This window comes from Chelonoidis abingdonii, chromosome 10 (genome assembly GCF_003597395.2).
Source record: "Chelonoidis abingdonii isolate Lonesome George chromosome 10, CheloAbing_2.0, whole genome shotgun sequence".
In the NCBI taxonomy this organism is placed as follows: Eukaryota; Metazoa; Chordata; order Testudines; family Testudinidae; genus Chelonoidis; species Chelonoidis abingdonii.
Window position 1 is genome coordinate 24120401 of NC_133778.1, and position 19073 is coordinate 24139473.

General features: G+C 40.3%; 1 protein-coding gene across 3 annotated transcripts in view; it reads left to right on the forward strand.

The window, feature by feature from the left end:
* Positions 1 to 19073, forward strand: part of HECW2 (HECT, C2 and WW domain containing E3 ubiquitin protein ligase 2) — a 264897-nt gene that overhangs the window by 152781 nt on the left and 93043 nt on the right. For all 3 annotated transcript variants that reach the window (XM_032803610.2, XM_032803612.2, XM_032803611.2), the window contains 3 exons: positions 5608 to 5683; positions 11626 to 11795; positions 13991 to 14133. In XM_032803610.2, coding sequence (XP_032659501.1) covers positions 5608 to 5683; positions 11626 to 11795; positions 13991 to 14133 — 389 coding nt within the window. The remainder of the gene's footprint in view (positions 1 to 5607; positions 5684 to 11625; positions 11796 to 13990; positions 14134 to 19073) is intronic.

Below are 19073 nucleotides of genomic sequence, written 5' to 3' on the forward strand. Positions count from 1 at the left end.
CGCTGCAAACAGGGAGTTGCAGCGCTGGCTGAGCTTTTAAGTGTAGACACCTGCTAAGTTGCAGCGCTGTAACCCCCTCACCAGCGCTGCAACTTGCAAGTGTAGACAAGGCCTAAGAGAATAATTTGTTCTTCAGTATCCTTGTACAGGAGATGGAAACAGCCCAATTTCACTCCGAGGTACCAAGTTGAGATTGAAAATCTGGTTAGTTAGAAATTTTTTTCTTGTGAACTATGCACACCTAACACAGAAAGGAAGACACGATAAACGTGGACTCCTATGACACCATTTTTAGTCACTGCACACAACTGAACTGTATTTCAGTCCAGTCAGATTTACATAGTTTTCAACCGCACACAACTATACAACTGAGCAAAACGAACTAAGTTAAAATGAGTTTTCATTTGTAGATTACATATTTAATCAAAATGCAGAGAACTCTATTGAGATGCATACAATAATCAACATTAAATGCTTTTTGGAACAGAAAACCAGGGGTTTAAAAGAGAACAATTTAAACAGGAGCCTGTTTAATGTCACTTAGTAGTAAGTGGATGCAATTGTATTAAATCCAGTGTGAAGTCATTTGATGAATGTAATTTTCCTATTAAGTAGGACCTTCTGTTAATTGGTTGATAAGTGAGTTTGCTGTAGTACAGCAAGGGGCCTGAACAACAGAATAAGAAATACGGGAGAATCCAATAGAACATATGTCTAAACACACTAAACTGTTTGATAATATTTTGGGAACTGCGTGGCTTGAGCCTAATCCTGCAAGGTACCAAGCATCTCCAATGGGAGTTTAGAGTCTTCAGCATCTTGCAGAGCAGCAGTTAGCACTGACTGTCTTGGTCTTGAAAGGTGCCATCACATGCATGTTGTTTGCATGTGTCCTGAATAAACTCTGCTCTAGCAAGTTGTTTGTTGCGATAGTAAGCAATGCTTGATGCTCATTTGTTTGGCAATACCTACAATTCAGTGCACTGTCTACTTACAGCTATTTCATAGCTATGCTGATGTAACAAACTGAACAGACTGGACATGATTCCATGTGTATGCTGAGTTATTTCCTGTGGAGTGATGTACCAAGGAGAAACATGAATAGCTTCCTTCAATCTAAATCTCCATGTATATGTAAAACAGACCAATTAACAGAAGGTCCTACCCATATCTCAAGCTTGAGATGAATTAAATTTTCTAGAGAGGTTGTGGAATCTCCATCTCTGGAGATAATTAAGAGTAGGTTAGATAAATGTCTATCAGGGATGGTCTAGACTGTATTTGGTCCTGCCATGAGGGCAGAGGACTGGACTCGATGACCTCTTGAGTCCTTTCCAGTCCTAGAGTTTATGGATCTATGCATCTATTACTAAAACTCTAATTTATTGGACTGTTAATTACTTATTAAAAGTAGGTAGAACTACTGAGAGTTGCCCACTGACTAGAACGGAAATTACCAGGGTAGATGGAAAAATTCCTGGTAAGACCTGAAAATAATTAAATTTTCATGACTATTCCATAAGCATCTTGTAATGCAGTAGATTTAGATTTTCTTCTCAACATCAGATCATTACTATTTATCCCAGTGCTGAACACACTCTTGTGAAATACTATTTTAAGTAAATAGTTTTAATCGTTAAAAATAAATAATTCAGTTCCATTAAATAAATGCATTATTATATGTACTGCAAGGCTTCCCAACTTTGTATTGTACTTATTTCAGTTTATCACTCTATGTACCCAGTTTACATAATATAATGTGTAGCCAGGTAATCCTGTGGTGACTAAACAGTTGTGGATACTGAAAGCTGTAATTTATTTCATGTCATTAGTATTTTCTTGAACTTACACTCCTTTTTAAGGAGGTCTGTAGTGTGTGGGTATATACAATAAATAGGTGAAAGATGTGAGCGTTTAAGGTTGTATTTCATTGTCATTGTGTTAGATTATATGCCAGCAAAGTGCCAGCCTTAATGTAAATTCCATTGCAGTGAAGCTGCTGTAACATTGATGTATTTTTACTTTTATAATATTTGAGTTGAATGGAGGCATTTTTTCTGTTTAAAAAAAAAAAGTATTGCTCATGTGGACAGTTTGTTGCCATGACTTATTAGTATGATAATGTGGTCTTATCTGATGGAATGACTCCTCAGAAAAAAATATACACAGAATCAGCAAGGACCTTTTCTTAATGAAGAATGTTTGGAACAAGAAATCAATATAAGTTAACAGCCAAAAAAAACACCCCCCCTCCCCCCCGAAAACTCCACAGTTCTTATGACCCTTGGTGTTCAGCCCAACTGTCCCAAAGATATCTATACCCTGCTCTGCTTTCCAAGCACCTTTGCAAAGGATAGAGGAAGCTGAGATGGAGTTAACCCATTGTCCATGGAAGACCAGGTCATTCTGCTGCATGGTGTCACAGGTGACTTACCCTTATGAAGTCATTTAGAATAACAATGTCATAGTCAATACACATGTGACAGAATGCAGAGCACCTTTATTCAGAAATGTTATTGCATGAGAAATGGTGAATCATGAATGTAGTACTCAGGCAAAATGAAATATGCTGAGATGTGAACAAACGTAACTTCCTGTCACCGTGCATCCTTTCTGAAGGCAAGGCCCATGGAGACCTCAGACAAGAGTGCCATCGCTTTTTCTTCATCTCTGCTGTTTCTTCATCTTTGCTACATATTATGCTAAATGTTAGAATTTTGCTAATGAGAAAATTCTTGGACTTCGGATGCTGATTAATCCTCATCACTTAGTCTTGCTTTGTTTTTGCGCTACTTTAGTGTGCAGATATATTCCATGATGATTGGCATGGCAGTCAGATTAACAGATCGCAATATCTATTTGTTTTTAAAAAAAAGATTTGAAAAGACAGCCATTACACTTTATATTAAGTTGAAGCTGAGTTTCTTCATAGATTAAAGATGTTAAGGCCAGTAGAGGCTATTCCAAACATGTATTCTGAACTCCTGGCTATTCCAAACATGTATTCTGATCCAGTAACTTCTGTATCAAGCCTATCACTTTTGTTTGAGTAATAGCGTAATTTTTAGAAAGCTATCCAGTCTTGATGTAAAGAGGTGTCTTATCTTTCACAGATTTAACATATGGCTAAATGCAGCTGGACTGCAGTATTTTTCTCAGTGTTTTACATCCCCACTATGATTTATATTCTTGGAAACAGACCACTTAATAGTTTTTCTATTGTGTATCTTTTTTTATACCCTTCATTTACATGCATGTTTCTGCAACATATTTTTCTCTTTTTAAATGTAAAATCACTTTGGTAACACTCTGTTTTATTAGAGATGCATACCCCCAGTGTACACCTTACAGTGTGTCCAGATATCAAGCTTTATCAGACTTACGATCTGGTAAGCATTTCTACAGGTTGTCTTCACCTTATCCTAGCAATTCATTGTCTTTTCCCTGCTGGATGAGAGTGCTGTGCTTCCTTTTGAAATAATTTGTCCTAAAACACAAACCCTATATTTTCAAAAAGTAAGAGTATGACTTACACTGAAGCTAGGAACATTCCTCCTAGTGTGGATAGACAGACTTGTGCTAGCTCCTCTGGAGTTAGTGCGCTAAAAATAGTAGTATGGATGTTGCAGCACAGGCAGCGGCATGGGCTAGCCATCCAAGCTCAGATCAAGGAGGTCATGGGGGCTTGGACTTGGGTGGCTAGTCTGAGCTGCCCCCCATGTTGCAACATCTACACTGCTGCTTTTAGTGCAGTAGCTTGACTGGAGCTAGCACAAGTGTCTCTACCCGGCTGGGGAGGCAGTATAGGCATACCCTAATAGTCCATGATTTGTGATAGATTGTTTAGCTGGATACATAATGTTACGTGCCTGAGTGCCCTGCAAGGACGAGGTCCACACACACTGTGAGTAATATGGCGTTTAATGAAGGTGAAGTAACACACCCACAACGGGGACTCCACGCGTTGCTATCACAAAAGCAGGGAGCTGAGTCCAAAGCAGCAAAACAATATCTGGCAGATATAACTTCATATTAATAGCATGTAAAGCAGCTCATGCTTATGCATTTTGGGGCTTTCCAACAGCTGGGGCTGCCTCTTTGGGCAGAGGGCCAGGGGCTTTCTGCACTTCCCATATACACAGGGGCTTCCCAGGCTAAGCGGTTCTAACTGGTTACAAGCGGCATGCACCAGTGCACAACAGCCTCTAATAACCTGTCCTTGAGAAGGCGATAAGCCCTAGCTAGGCCGTAACAAACTCTTCCGTGGTTCCTTACACATGTCACTCTTGGAAAAAAGGCAAGCTCCTCCTACTGATGCATTTGCAAAATCTCCATTTGTGAAGGAAGAAATGGGGCAGATTTATTTCTAATAAGTGAAACTTACAAAAAAGCCCTTATCAGGGAAAGTACAAATAAACCTCAGTGAAAGTTTCCCAAGTATGAGCATGGCATTCAAATCAATACCATACTTAGAAATCTGATGTGCCTTATTTTGTCACATAGATGTTTAAATGTTTTGAGTCTTCTCTTTTGATTGCCCTCAGTGAGCCATGTATTTTGTGTTTAGGTAATAAATGATACATGGAAGTACTTACTGCACAGTGTCTGTGGTTAGCTCATGCTTATGTATAAGATGCTAATTTGCGCTATTGATTCTTTTGAGAAGACACAAAAACCTATGAGGAACAAGTGCTTTCACATTCTCCAGTTAATACCCTCCACACACCTAATAGTCCATGCATTATGTATTGTGACAAAGTTCCTCCTCTATCTTGGTGGGTCCTGCACTTATTGGCGGATTTGTTTGCCTCAGAGATTTACCATGTGGGTCAGGGGACAGCCCAGAGACCTTCCCTTCTGGTAGAACCCACAGTCAGGTCAATTCCTCCTGTGTCTGATCTGGAGTTGGGAGGTTTGGGTGGAACCCAGGCCCGCCCTCTACTCCGGGTTCCAGCCCAGGGCCCTGTGGACTGCAGCTGTCTAGAGTGCCTCCTGGAACAGCTGAGCGACAGCTACAACTCCCTGAGCTACTTCCTCGTGGCCTCCTCCCAACACCTTCTTTATCCTCACCACAGGACCTTCCTCCTGGTGTCTGATAATGCTTGTACTCTTCAATCCTCCAGCAGTATGCCTTCCCACTTTCAGCTCCTAGTGCCTCTTGCTCCCAGCTCCTCGCGTGCATGCTACAAACTGAAGTGAGGTTCTTTTTAAACTCGGGTGCCCTGATTAGCCAGCCTGTCCTAATTGATTCTAGCAAGTTCCTGCATGTTCTGGAACTGTCCCTGTTACCTTACCCAAAAGGGATCTACTTAATCTGAGACTAATATATCGACCCTCTAACTCTCTCTTGTATCAATCTGGCCTGATCCTGTCACAGTATATTCGGATGATTCTCATTATAGCAATATTGACACTACATAGCACAGACAGTCATTAGTATTCATGAAATTCCAGGGAGCTTGAGGTGGACAGAAACTGGTGTCTTCAGATTGTAGCTTTGTCTATGGGTAATATTCTTCTCCTGACTGCTTCGTAATCATCCTCATGAACATATAAAACCAAATGAAAAACACCATGATACGCTTCATTTTTTTTCTTCCTCTTTAGATGGGGGTGGAAGGCATGGATGAAGGTGCTTCTGCAGCTCAACAGTCTCGGAAACTAGTCAGCTTTGCATTATCAGGTAAGATTTCAGAAGTATCTTGCCTTTTTTAGTGGAATAATTTTTCAGTTTTGTGTTAGATTATTTACTGAAAGTCAGAATTAACTCCAACTGTACTATGGCAAAGCAAATGTACATTTAAAAAAAAATTACTGACCTAAAATACCCAAAGATGGAAAACATTTCCTCCTCAGCTACATCTCTCTCCTTTGGGAGTGCACTCTAGTGGTTCAAATGATATAATTTCATTGAGAACATGTATATGTTGAAAGCAAGCAAGATTCATTTATATCCAGAAGTGAATGAAACCGATTTGATGGATCTAGCATGAGAAGTCTCCAAGAAATTTTCAGTGCCTGAGGGAACATCCATCTCAGACTGAGTAGTGGTAAAGCTAGCTTTTCTGCACATAGAAAAGGGCTAATGAAATGTAAGTTAGTCTCATTGCTTTGAGAGATGGACGGAGTGCCAGAACAAGGGTTGTAAATAGTGAAATCTTTTTGAACACTTTTTTTTCATTAGTAACAGAGAAAGGGAATTAAACTCTTACTCATGTTGATTAGTGCTTACTCTACATGTAGTCTCATGAGAGTAAAGTATCACAATGTGAACAAAGGAGGTAGAATCTGGTCCCTAAATCTTGAAGACAGAGAGATTTGTCTCTCTGTGTAAGACTAGAATGCACTAAAGCTGTCTTTTAGAATGGTGGTGTAGGAATTAATGGGGAAAAACACAAGAAAGCCTATACAAAATGAGTAGCATTCGATAAAAATCACTCTAAAAACCTATAGAGTGTAATTGAGAGTTCTAACTCAGCTGCGGGAATTTGTATGGTTAATTTAAACATTTTATAGAATGGTAAATTTAATAAGATTTTTCCATAAAGGGGCTACGTCTGGGGAAAGGTAGTATGTTTTTTAAGTGTTTGGGCTTTTTTGTGTGGAGAAGGAGATACTTCTACTTAGTAGAGCAGAATTTTGCAGGGTAGTGTCTTTGTGTGAATGATATTTTCCTCCAGGACTGGCCACATCAGGGACCTAACTAATGTTGGCAAAGAAAGTCTCTTTTGTCTTAAGTGTTAGAAGTTCCTACTTTTGGAGGTGAAAGATTAGTTCCAGCCCCCTGTATGAGTGTGATTATAGAGAGATATCAGTAGTGACTCCACTACTGAAATTTACACTTAAATCATGGCCCAAATCCCTCTGTTTCATACTTAAGTGATTGCATTACTCTCCAACACTGGTATAATATCGCTTCAGAGGACAGTTGAATTTACTATGTAATATTTTGATGAAATATCCACTTTTGCAGAGCTTTGTATCTCCTACAAAAGAAGTGACCCACAAGCAGGAGATATGAGACTGATCTAGCTAGGAGGCAGAAAGGTGGTATAAAGGGGGTGTAGCTCTATAAAGAACACATGCAACAGTGATTCGTGACAGGACCGATCACTTGCAGTGTGTACAGTCCATCTCTTGCTACAGATGGAGTGCTGCTAGATATTCATAAGGGTTTGGTGGTACAATGAAATATCACGTGCTCAGAAACTAGTTGATTGCCATATGTGGAGTCAGAAAAGAATATTCCAACGGGTCAGATTGGCAGCAACTTTAGGGATTTTTTTCCATCCTCTCCAGGGTGTGGTGTAGGTTTCTTGCCAGAATCATCTAGGTTCATTTCAGGGGCCTTGAGGATTGGTCCATTTTGGACATTCCTATCCTCTGCTTGTGGCACATAATAGCTTAGTTTCCTGAGGGCTGTAATACCTTGGACTAATTTTTGTTGCTGGATTTAGTTTGGGGATGATCTTAGCCTGTTCTACGTAGGAGGTCAGACTAGATGATCTGGCAGACTGGAGAAAATATCCTTTCAAAAATTACATGAATAACTTTCACTATTGGTTGGCCTAATGGAGGACTCTCTCAGAGGAAAGGAAAAATCAAGTTGCTGAAGAATTCTGTATTGACATTTACAAATAATTGTGAACACAAATGACATTAAAATGTCTTTCTAAATTGTATGCTACATCTTCTCATACCTAAGCAGGAAGGTCAGTTGTAGTAGCAAAACCTGCAGAAGAAGAGATTGAATGAAAAAAATTAAAATAGCAATTGTGCATCTCTAGCACAGGATAGAATTTTAATTGCACTACACCTTTTAGCTATAATATTTACAGCGTGTGTCAGTTTGTTCATGGTGAAAAGGACTAGGGGTGCTTTAATATCCGTTTGTTCGAACCCCTGGAAAATGTGATCAGAGAGGCTCCAGCAGGCATAAGCCAAGATTTTCAAAGAGACAGTTCTTTTGGGTTCCTAACTTGAGCCTGATTTTCAGAGGTCCAAACAGCCTGATTTTCAGAGGTCCCAAGCACCCACAACTCCCAATTGAAATTAATAGGTAATGTAGGTACTCACCACCTTTGAAAATCTGGTCCAAGATTTCTTAAGTTGGGCATCCAATGTCAGAGAGAATTTTTGAAAGTTTGAGCCATACTGTAGTAGTCAGAAATGTACAATCTCACTTGATGCACTCGGCCTTTCAATAGAGTTTTTGAGTGAAATCCTATTTCAATAAGGTTCCCTTTGCGTTTAAATATCAGATACTTCTTTCATATCAACTGTCAGAGTGGCCAAAAGCGTGTTTTGCATGAACAGAATGACAATCTCAGACTAAGTTGCTTGGACATCCAGATCACCTGGGATTACCTAGCAGTGAAGTTTGGTCTCGGTTTCATTTTCAAACCGCTGTCTCCTTTCACTTGTCTCCTTTTTCCCTGTCTCTGCGTCCCTAGCTCTCTGGATTTCAGAGCCAGAGATGACTTAACATTTTTGGATGGCTTATCATTACATTTCCTATCAGACCTTCCTTTTGCCCCAAAATTCCCATCTTTATTTCATGACCCTCACACAAGAGATCCCCAAGTTCTTCCTCCAATTCTCCTGCAGTACTGCATCTTCCCTCTTTCTTCACCTCATCTCACTCCAACACCCCTTCACTCATTCCAATTCCTGATCTGTTTTTTTTCTCCAGATGGTTTCCCTAGAGAGTAGTGGGAGACCTTGTCAGCTCTTAGACAGCTGCTGTGGCCCAGAGCTGCTCCTATTGTGATACACCTTCTGGGAGAACACATTGTAGTAGCTCCTCCCCTCCCTACTTATCAAGTGATGGGTGGGGAACTCTGTCTTCTTCTGCGCGCTTTTCCCCACCCGTCTGCTCTCATCTGCTGATCTCTGAATGATGCGATAGACTCTTTTATGTGTTACCGCAAGTGAGCAAAATCCTCCCCTGGGAGTAGGATGTCTCCTAACCTGGCAGCTTCAGGGGGGCAAACTCCTAATCTAGGCCTCTCAAAATTAGTTTTGGCCTACTAACACGATGCAGTAGTGGTGAATGAAATTTAAGTCTCAAAGCAACACCAGCAGTGCTGGCCTCCAGGTCTTCTCCTTCTTCCCCCATCAAGGGCTTGCCTTGTTGCTCATCTTCTTCATGTACCTTTCAGGTTGCTGTCACAGGAGCATGCACCTGGCACCCATGCAGTCAGACATCTGGGAGTCTGCTCTGCTCCACATCCCTTTCACCCTAATATGCAGTCATCTCCTTGGGAACATTCCTCTTCCTCCTCCCCCCCTCCCGAAGCGTGGTCAGCTCACTCCAAGATGATGCATGCTGTGTCCATGAAGCCTGGTAGTTCTGAAAACTGTCCCTACCCAGGGAACGTGAACTCTTTGTAAAAGTTTAGTTCCACGATTGAACGCTCAGTGCAGCTGAAGTGAATGAAACTGTGTTTAAAGGCCAGAAGTGATCACTAGATTATCTAGCCTGTGTATCCACATCTTTCCTTCTCATTCCAGTTGAAAACTCAGCCTTTAGCTCCAGCAGTTAAAGTAATTACAGATGATGGCATTTTGTTCTGCTCATTTTAATGTTTCAGAACTTAGTTTCTGTTAGTGAAGTCCCTCCAGGACAGATCTCTGAATATGCTGCCTGTTGTTCCCAAAATAGCTGCTCAGTGGAGCACCTAATTTGCAGGTATGGGAATGGTGGGGAGGAGCTGTCTTCATCTATTCACTCACTCAGAATGCTCTTCTGCACCAGAATGGCCTTTCCCCCTCTGTCTGAGGCAATGCTGTGATCCATTCTTGGGTTGCTAACACTCCCATCGGAGATGAACATAGATAAATATGATATTTCAACTGGCTTGACCGTGTTTGGTGCTAATTAAGCATCTGTCCATTCATAAATACCTTTACTGCTTATCAGCACTCTGATTACCAAGGGAGGAAAGTAGTGAAGAAAGCAGTCTGCCAAAGAAGACAAACTTAGGTTCTGCACGGTCTCCAGTGGATATCAAAACAGGTGCATGGTCAGGGTAAATTTGTCCTTGCACTTCTGCTAGCAGCAGAGCATGGAAACAACAATCATGTTTGGGCAGACTGACTCGGAAAAGCAGGTCTACGACTTCTGCTTTGGTGTGAAACTAACATCATTTAATCATGAAACAAATTTTGGCTACAGACTGAGAACTCATTTTCCTTGACTATTGTGTGAACAGAACTGGATCACACACACATTTGGAAAAAAAATGAATAGAAAACATAGTGCAAATATTCCTCACTGTGCTCCGATCTTGACTTACCAACTTTGTTTGAAAGGTCAGGTTTTAATCTTGCTTTTATGAAGGTGTCTTTCATATTTTTTTAAAAAAGCCTGCTCTTTTTCATTATCCAGTCTTTTCTAAGAGCACTTTAATTAACTATGTTCAGATTCCCATTTCAAAATGCTGCTCTTTAAAGATGATGAAAGGATAGGTGGCTTTTATAGAGAGGTCTCTAAAATTAGTTGAGAATACTTAGAAAGCTGAGTGGCTGAACCTCCCTAACCATTGCTGTTTATAGGCTATGACAGTGCATGTCAGAAAGCATTAGTGATATAATGCAGTACATTATTATATTCAATGCAAAATTGGGTTGCATGATGAAATCATGTATCTGCCTTAGGCTGTAGGATCCTACATGTTCTTAAGCTCTGTATGTATTCAGAATAATTTAAAATTAAGTTCTGTGGATATATTTTAAAAAGTGGGGGAAAACATTAGTCCCTCTTCCTTGCTAATGAGTTCTTGTCTCTTTATGCATGAATTGCTTTTCAAGGCTGGTGGATAACCATTTATAAAGAGGCATAGAGGGCCGCTTCTTTCACAAGCATAACTGTGTTTTCTGCCTGGAGAAGGAGTGTATCTAACTGGTTCAGATGAGAAGTGCATGATAGAGAACTGTAGTGTTCTTTCTCTGACATTTCAGTTATGAAGAAATTGCTCTTAAAAGGGTTTAGTTTGTATTTTATGATATTTCCTATATACTACTTTTAGTGTGTCTTCACCCTCAACGGTTACTTTTGATCATTGGGTTGGGGTTTTTAGGTTGAATCCAAGTTCAGTGTTTCATTTTAGTACAGTTAAGCTTTTTCTGTATGTGCAAAAACTACATACAAAATTGCACATCTGACCTTGTGCGTGCCAGCTTCACTGAGGTTGGAGACTGCACACTACATGCCAGGATACCTCATGAAGAAGGACCCAGAAATCAGTGGCTTCAGGGAACCGGAAAAGAAAAATACTCGCAAGTGCTTTTTCTCTGAATGCAAATACATTAGGTACAGAAGAAAAACTATTCTGCAACTCTGCGTCAGAAGTGTGCAAAGTATTTTATATTAGAAATAACTGGGGACCAGAATGTAAATCAAGAGCCCGGTCTAGTCTCTGTTTGTTCTCTCAGGAAAACAGAGTGAATTCCTGCCATAGGCAACTTCCATTCACTAGATCTAGTTAATCATAGTATTAGTAATTTTGTGTTACTTTTTTATTTTTTTAACTGTTTATGGTCAACTGGATTCCGAGGTAATATTTTAGGACTTGTTAAACTCTTGTTTTAATCTTTTTGTTCCTTTTCATTCTTTCTTTCAAGATATTAGAGCAGTTGGGTTAAAGAAAGGGATGTTCTTCAATCCTGATCCTTACCTAAAGATGTCCATTCAGCCAGGAAAGAAAAGCACATTCCCTACATTTGCCCATCATGGTCAGGAGAAAAGGTCTACTATCGTCAGTAACACAACTAATCCTGTTTGGCACAGAGAGGTAACGTATGCCTTTTAAGAACTCCTTCAGTTGGCTGGTGCAATAAGTCACTAGGATACTGTTTCCTTCTTTTATGTATTGGTCCTTAATGTCTGATGCTATGAGCTGGTTATTTAAATTGACATGGAAATTGCAGTAATTGTAGGAACCCTGTTGTTGGGTAGGAACAGTTGTCTTCTGTAACACATTTGAACCATATATTGTGAGCTTCAATCCCTCTTCTGATAGCAAGTTTTGGAATTGCTTAATAGCCCTGTGGATTCCTTGAAATAGCAAGAATAGATTAATTAGAATGGATTATATGTTGTTAGAAGTATCGTTACAAAAAGGCACAGGAAGTTAACATTCATGTTTGGGCTCAGCCTGAGCAATGATTCTGACTATAGTTCATTGAGAAATTATTCTCTCTCATAGTGCATAGCAATTGGCACGTTCAAAGATTTCTCTATCATCAAGCAGGGGGGATGATCTTTGAATTTTTATATGTAGCTTGACAAAAGGCAATTTTTCAGATTTGTTTCCACAGGGAAGGCTGTCTTGGTGTTAGAATGGACACTGAAATGACACCCTCTCATATGCATTTGAGTGCTGAATGGCAAAAGTGTGTGTTTGAAAAAAACCCACTGAACTGGAAATAATATTAAAATGAATACCTCTTAGGGTATGTCTACACTACCCGCTGGATCGGCGGGCAGCGATCGATCCAGCAGGGGTCGATTTATCGCATGTAGTCTAGACCCGATGAATCTACCCCTGAGCGCTCTCCCGTCGACTCCTGCACTCCAGTGCTGCAAGAGGCGCAGGCGGAGTCAACAGGGGAGCGGCAGCAGTCGACTCACCACGGTGAAGACGCCGCAGTAAGTCGATCTTAAGTATGTCGACTTCAGCTACGTTATTCACCCTATCTGAAGTTGCGTGACTTAAATCAATCCTGCCCCTCCCCAATGTAGACCAGGCCTTTGTAACCAAAACCTGTAACCTTTTGATGGCCATTCACAGTTTCGTTTTGTTTTTGTGAAATGAATTGATGGTCTGAGTCTATACTCTAGTGTACATATGCCTCCACCACATTTGCTGTCTGACTTCACACTCAACAGAGGTGTCAAGGACTGAGTGGGAACATGAATGAAGTAGATTAGCAGCAAAGCAAGACAGTGTGGGGTCACTGTTAACACTGCCGCTACTCATAGTCTAGCTGTTCTGTGGCTAAATAGAGGGCATTTCCCCCAGTGATATATTCTGGCATCATTCACAGTCATGCAGATTTCCCCCACAATTAAGCTTAGAATAAGAGTTTTAGTTGGAGTCTCTTGTCTTTCTTTCTAATAGCCAGTTAACTCCACCCTCGCGCCCCCCCCCCCCAAATCCTCTATCCTATTTCCTCTTTCTTCTCTGGTCTCTTATTTTTGCAACTTATTACTAAAATGATAATGCATTGTGCAACGTTCATTGGACCACAAACTATATCCATGTGCTCTGACTGCTGTGTTTCCCTGTAGCAATGCTTTGACAGTACCATCTTATGATCGTATTACATGTGCTGAACTTGGTACAGAATTGGTCCTCTCCTTTACTCTGTGGGTTCCACAATGACAACTTTCAATTTGTATAGCAAACAGATGGTTAACAGCTTTTAAATGCCATTCCTCACAGGAAACTCAACCCTGATTGACAAGGATGAGAATTTTTGTTTTTATTCATGACTCATTCATTTGCTGATTTGAGTCTGCCAGATATGCAAAGATTTGAACCTGTCTGGTTGATGTGTGTATCAAAGTTGAACTGTAGCCTCTAGTTTTGTTCCCTGTTGAGAATTATTTAGCCAACCAGCCAGACTGTTTTTAGCCATTCTGGTAAGGTGGTGATTTATACTGAAATCCAAAAGTGAAGGCTAGTGGAAGTCTAACTAGTTGATGTAGGTTGTTCCAAGCAGAAAATTGATGCCTCACCGAACTTCATTTTTGATTGAAACATCATAGTAATATAGACATGAAAAAGCCATTTATCCTTCAAGGAGGAGGAAGGAAGAAACATTTTTGTTTTTAATGATTGTAGCATCATTGTGTAATCTGGAAGTGGCTGCCATCATCAATAATCATTGCTTTGGGTTGCCTGTCACGAATGAGTGGTGTACATTTACATATATGTTGAATAATGGTGTAATGATACACAACTGAATGTGTTCTTTCTTTCAGAAATATTCTTTTGTTGCACTTCTGACAGACGTCTTGGAAATTGAAATTAAAGACAAATTTGCCAAGAGTCGTCCTATCATCAAGCGCTTTCTTGGAAAGTTAACAATACCAGTCCAGAGACTGTTGGAGAGGCATGCAATAGGGTAAACTAACTTGTTAATTAAATTAGTTAGGAAGATCAAATCAACATCTGCGATACTGGCAAAAAGCAACCTTTTCCTGGCTAATTAATTGTATATTCGTGATCATATACCACAGACTTGCCATAGCAGGAAGTTAATTTCTCTGTAACCTTACAACCTGTGATATGAATATGCTTGCATTTCTTAGTCTGTTTTAAATTTGTGCATGTAAGTGTGTGTGTGGATTGTTATAACTTATTTTTTTTCAGGTTTCTGAGGCAAAGAAAATTAAACTTGTTGCTAATAAATCAAGAAGTAAGGCATAGCTACTGCCAGCAATATATAGTAGTGTGCCAACTTAGAACAATCAGATTTTATTGTCTTGTTTTTTTTTTTATAGTTCAAACATTTCTAATTGTTAGCTTATAGTGAGAGAGATTTCACAATGGGTTAATTAACTGGGTAGAAATGAAAGGATTGTAACTGATTATTGTTCTGAATGTTGGGAATACCACAAAATTGAAGTTGACTTTTACTATGAATAAAGGTTTGATGGGCCCCAAAATTAATCTATTGCGCTTTTAAAAACTTTCTTGGCTTTCGATAAATTGTCTTTTAAAAAAAAAAAAATAGTTTCAGATAACCAAAGTGACCATTAGTGGGGATGGAAATTCTGTCCAGTCTTGCTTGATGGTTGGACAGGCTCTGGAATTCTGTAGTTGGGCAAGGAGGGAAGGATGAAGGCCAAGGATCAGGGCTGGAACACTGGGGTCTGGCACTGTGGCTCAGGAGGAAGATGGCAGTGGGTTAAGAGTGGGCCTGTTAGATAGATAATAGTATGTAGACACATTAAAATATCAATTAAGAAATAATCCAATACAGTACTTTGTTTTACCACGATCTTTAAAATTCATATAGTACATTTAATAGTACTAGGAATAGACAACAAATAATACTTCTCTTAATATTCACACATCTGAAGACAATGGGAGGAGTTGAACTGTGTCAAACACTTCTTTTAGGGCCTGATCCAAAGCCCATTGAAGTCAGTGAGTCTTTCTACTGACTTCAAGGAAGCTCTGGATCAGGCCATAAGAAGCAGAAGCAAAAAGTGCATATGTTCTTCCCGGGAAGTTAAATGGTGTGAGAGTCACATAATGTTTTTCATGACAACCAGGATGTAAACAAATAGCGGCTTTTGCAGAGAAACTTTGCCGATCTAGTATAATGGGTCTTACTCCTGCTTGCAGCTTCTTGGGGGCATTAACCAGACTTGTCAATCAGGCAGGCTGGGAGTAACCATATCCACGAAGATCCAGCCAGCTAGCCAGTTTGACCTGCCTCCAGCAGCTGCTAGAAGACTTTACCAGACCTCCTGGTTAGAGCAACAAGAAAACAAAACCAAAAAGGATTCTAAGCATTACAGGGCTATTATTTAGCCTCAGGAGTGGCGAGGCACAGTGGGAGAGGGTCTGCAGCAGGGTTGCTGGAAACTCTCTTCTTATGCTGAGGTCACTGCCTGCAGCATCTTCCTGTGTAACATATCTGGGCAGGCATTTCTGGTGGAACACCTCACAGCCAATAAAATGAAAAGAGAAGATGGCAGAAAAGAATGCAAAACTGTCTGGGCTAATCAAGCCCTATCGTGGTCAGCTGTGCCACAGCTGCCAGGTTAATTGAACCCTGCTCGTGTAGTGGGTCAGACATCCCACACCAGTGGGACTGATGGGACCGTGCTCCCTGTGAATCAACCGATCTCAGTATAGCCAGGGCTGAGAAGGAGAGCAGCCCAGACATGGAGGAACAAGCAGGCGGTAAGGGGCCACTGGAACAGCACTTATTTTTGACGAATTTAAGGTGTAAACCAGCCTTTCTGGAAGTCTGCCTGACACTGAGGGATCCATTGAAACAAAGGACTATGCCATGCAGCTTTTGTGCAGCTCTGCTTGTCTCACTAAGGGATTCAGTGAAACGAAGGACTGCTGCTGTTTAGCGTGGCAGGGCCTAATATAGGATTCAGTGTGTAGAAAAAATTATGATTTTTAAAAAAATTTAAAACCTTTAAAAAAAATTTAAATCAGATTTTCTAATCTCAATTAAATATAGGTTTATTTTTTAAAAAACTGTTTGAAATTGACAGCTTATTATAACTTTAAGCCTTAACATAATGTATTAAAATAATTTAAATACCAAAAATAATGTAAATTAGTACATGTTTGCTGTCATATTTTAAAGAAAGTCGAACTAGTGAAGTCACTGGCTATGCATCTAGAACCAGAGTGTGTTGAAGTGCTAAACTGGCTTTTGACAGCATGTAGTCTCTTCTGCAGGAGCAGAGAGAATATTTTCTTCATTTCAGTTTATTCAGCTAGCACAGTTCAATGGCTAGTTCATTCAAAGTTAAGAATCCAACTGAGAGTTGAAAAAGCAGTTTCAAAAAGTAGATATGAGAGGATGAGATCTACTAATTCTAAAACATTGAAGGACCTAGGGGCCAAAATTAGCTGACTTCCCTAACTATAGATAAGTATTCCTTTTATTTAATAATTGCTAGTTTATCAAAATGTGTTTTTTGGATTTAAAATTTTTTCTTTTGTATCCAGCACATTTAAGTTAGTATTATTTTTTTAGTGTATGTGCTTTTTTGTGCTTTTTAATTGAATTTGCATTTCCATCCAAATAGATCTTGACACAAATCAGAAGTAAAACTTAATCATCTAGTAAATAAGAAATGGCATCATTCACCATTTTCTAATCATAATAAAAATGTGAAAGTTAAGAATCTGAATAAATGTAGGTTAAGCGATAATATTGCTTAAATGTGTGTGGATATAGTGTGTCCTCCAGGTTAGCCCTACACACACAGGGGGAAAAGAAAGCACTGAATTTAGTGTAAAAACTATATTTTAGTTGCAGATCAACATGTTGTAATGGTTACCAACACATGAGACTCAGCCTTTCTTTAGGAAAACTGCTGAATTAGGATTCAAAACATAATTTAAATCAAGGTTTTTGCTTGCTGATTAAAATCAGTCCACCCAGGACCAAGGACTATGCCATGCGGCATTTTGTGTAAGACTGCCTGGTTCACAACAGGATCCAGTGAGACAAAAGGGCTGTGCCATGTGCCCTTGCCTCAAGCAGGGGTTTAGGGAGCATCTGTAAAGTTTAAGGAACCCTACTAAGAAATCATCTCAAAAGAATGAACCTTACAAATGTTATACTTATTTCAGTAGCACAGCAGCAGGTTCTCCCTCCAGGGTCCCTCTCGAGTGATATTCTGTTATCATGGGCGACAGAGGTAGCGCACTCTCCCTTTGTCCTACCGTTTAGGGGGTGGCAAACTCCATAAATCAGGGTACACTTGGTAGCTGGACTTCAAGATTAATTTCTTTCACTTTCCCTCCGTATAACTCTGACAAACTGGCAAGGAAAGATAAAGGCATGCTACAGATTCTGGCCACAGGAGTCACCCCTCGGCAAAGGAAATTTCTAAGGCTTGATTTTCCTAGTAAAAAGAGGAAAAAGAGGTGCGGGGACTTTCTTTTAGCTTGCTGTAATGCAAATCTTTCCAGAGTAAAAGAAAGTGCAGAGAAGTCTCCTCATATTCACTTATGCGAGACCTGTTCCAGTCTTTGGGCTAGAGCCCTCAGAGGAAGAACCTCAGATTCAGTCTTCGAGGAGCAATTTGAAACCATTCTCAGGAGTATTATGCGGACTGCATAGTCTTCCAGAAATCCAATCCCGATGCAAATCAGATATTTGTTACTATTAAGTATCCTGAGGACAGATGCTTTGGCGACTATAAATGGCAATACCAGGGAAATCCTCCTTTAATAATAATAATAATAATATAATGTAAAAATAAACATAATCTAAGGCGCTCCGGTAGATCAAAAGGAAATACAGACCTTACTGTGGGTCTTGGCAATCTTTGATCCAGTTATGAGTTATAGGAGGTATGTCCATCTAGCTGAGCTTATTGAATACACAAAGTGGCACGAGAGACAGAGGAGATATTGCGGTACAACACTCTGCTTTTTTTCAAGCAAGTATGACTACAGGCTGATTCAGTTTAAAGTGGTTTCCCAAATAGAGAACAGGAAATTTCAAGTGTTGTATCAATGCTGTCAGAAGAATAAATCTTAACCAGTGTGATGGGGCAAGGCCAGATGGCTACAGTAAAGTACTGAGAAACAGGTATGTTAGCCCCAGGCTAAACAAATCCCTAGTACCCTGGTAACCAAATGGCAGTTGCTCCAGGTTAATCAAGGCACCTGGAGCCAATTAAGATCTTTCTAGAAGGCAGTAGAGAGAGCAACTTTAATTAGAACACCTGCAGCCAATCAAGGCAGGCTAATCAGGGCACCTGGATTTAAAAAGGAGCTCACTCCAGTCAGGCAGAGAGGAGCCAGAGGAGAAGGAGCATGTGTGAGGAGCTGGGAGCAAGAAGGCAAGGAGCTGAGAGTGAGAGAGTGTACTGCTGGAGGATTGAGGAGGACAAGCATTATCAGACACCAGGAGGAAGATCCTGTGGTGAAGATAAAGAAGGTGTTTGGAGGAGGCCATGGGGAAGTAGCCCAGGGAGTTGTAGCTGTCCTGCAACTGTTACAGGAGGCACTATAGACAGCTGTGATCCACAGGGCCCTGGGCTGGAACCCAGAGTAGAGGGCGGGCCTGGGTTCCCCCCAAACCTCCCAACTCCTGATCAGACACAGGAGGAACTGACTCAGACTGTGGGTTCCACAAGAAGGGAAGATCACTGAGGTGAACAAATCTGCCAATAAGCGCAGGACCCACCAAGGTGGAGGAGGAACTTTGTCACACCAGAGATATCCGTTGTGGCTTATATCTGAGAATTAAAAGCATTCCAAACCAAGACTGACATCCTGTTCTTCCAACCAATTAAAATGCAGTATTCATCTGCTTCAAAATTGATCTCCCAGGGAACAAGACGACTT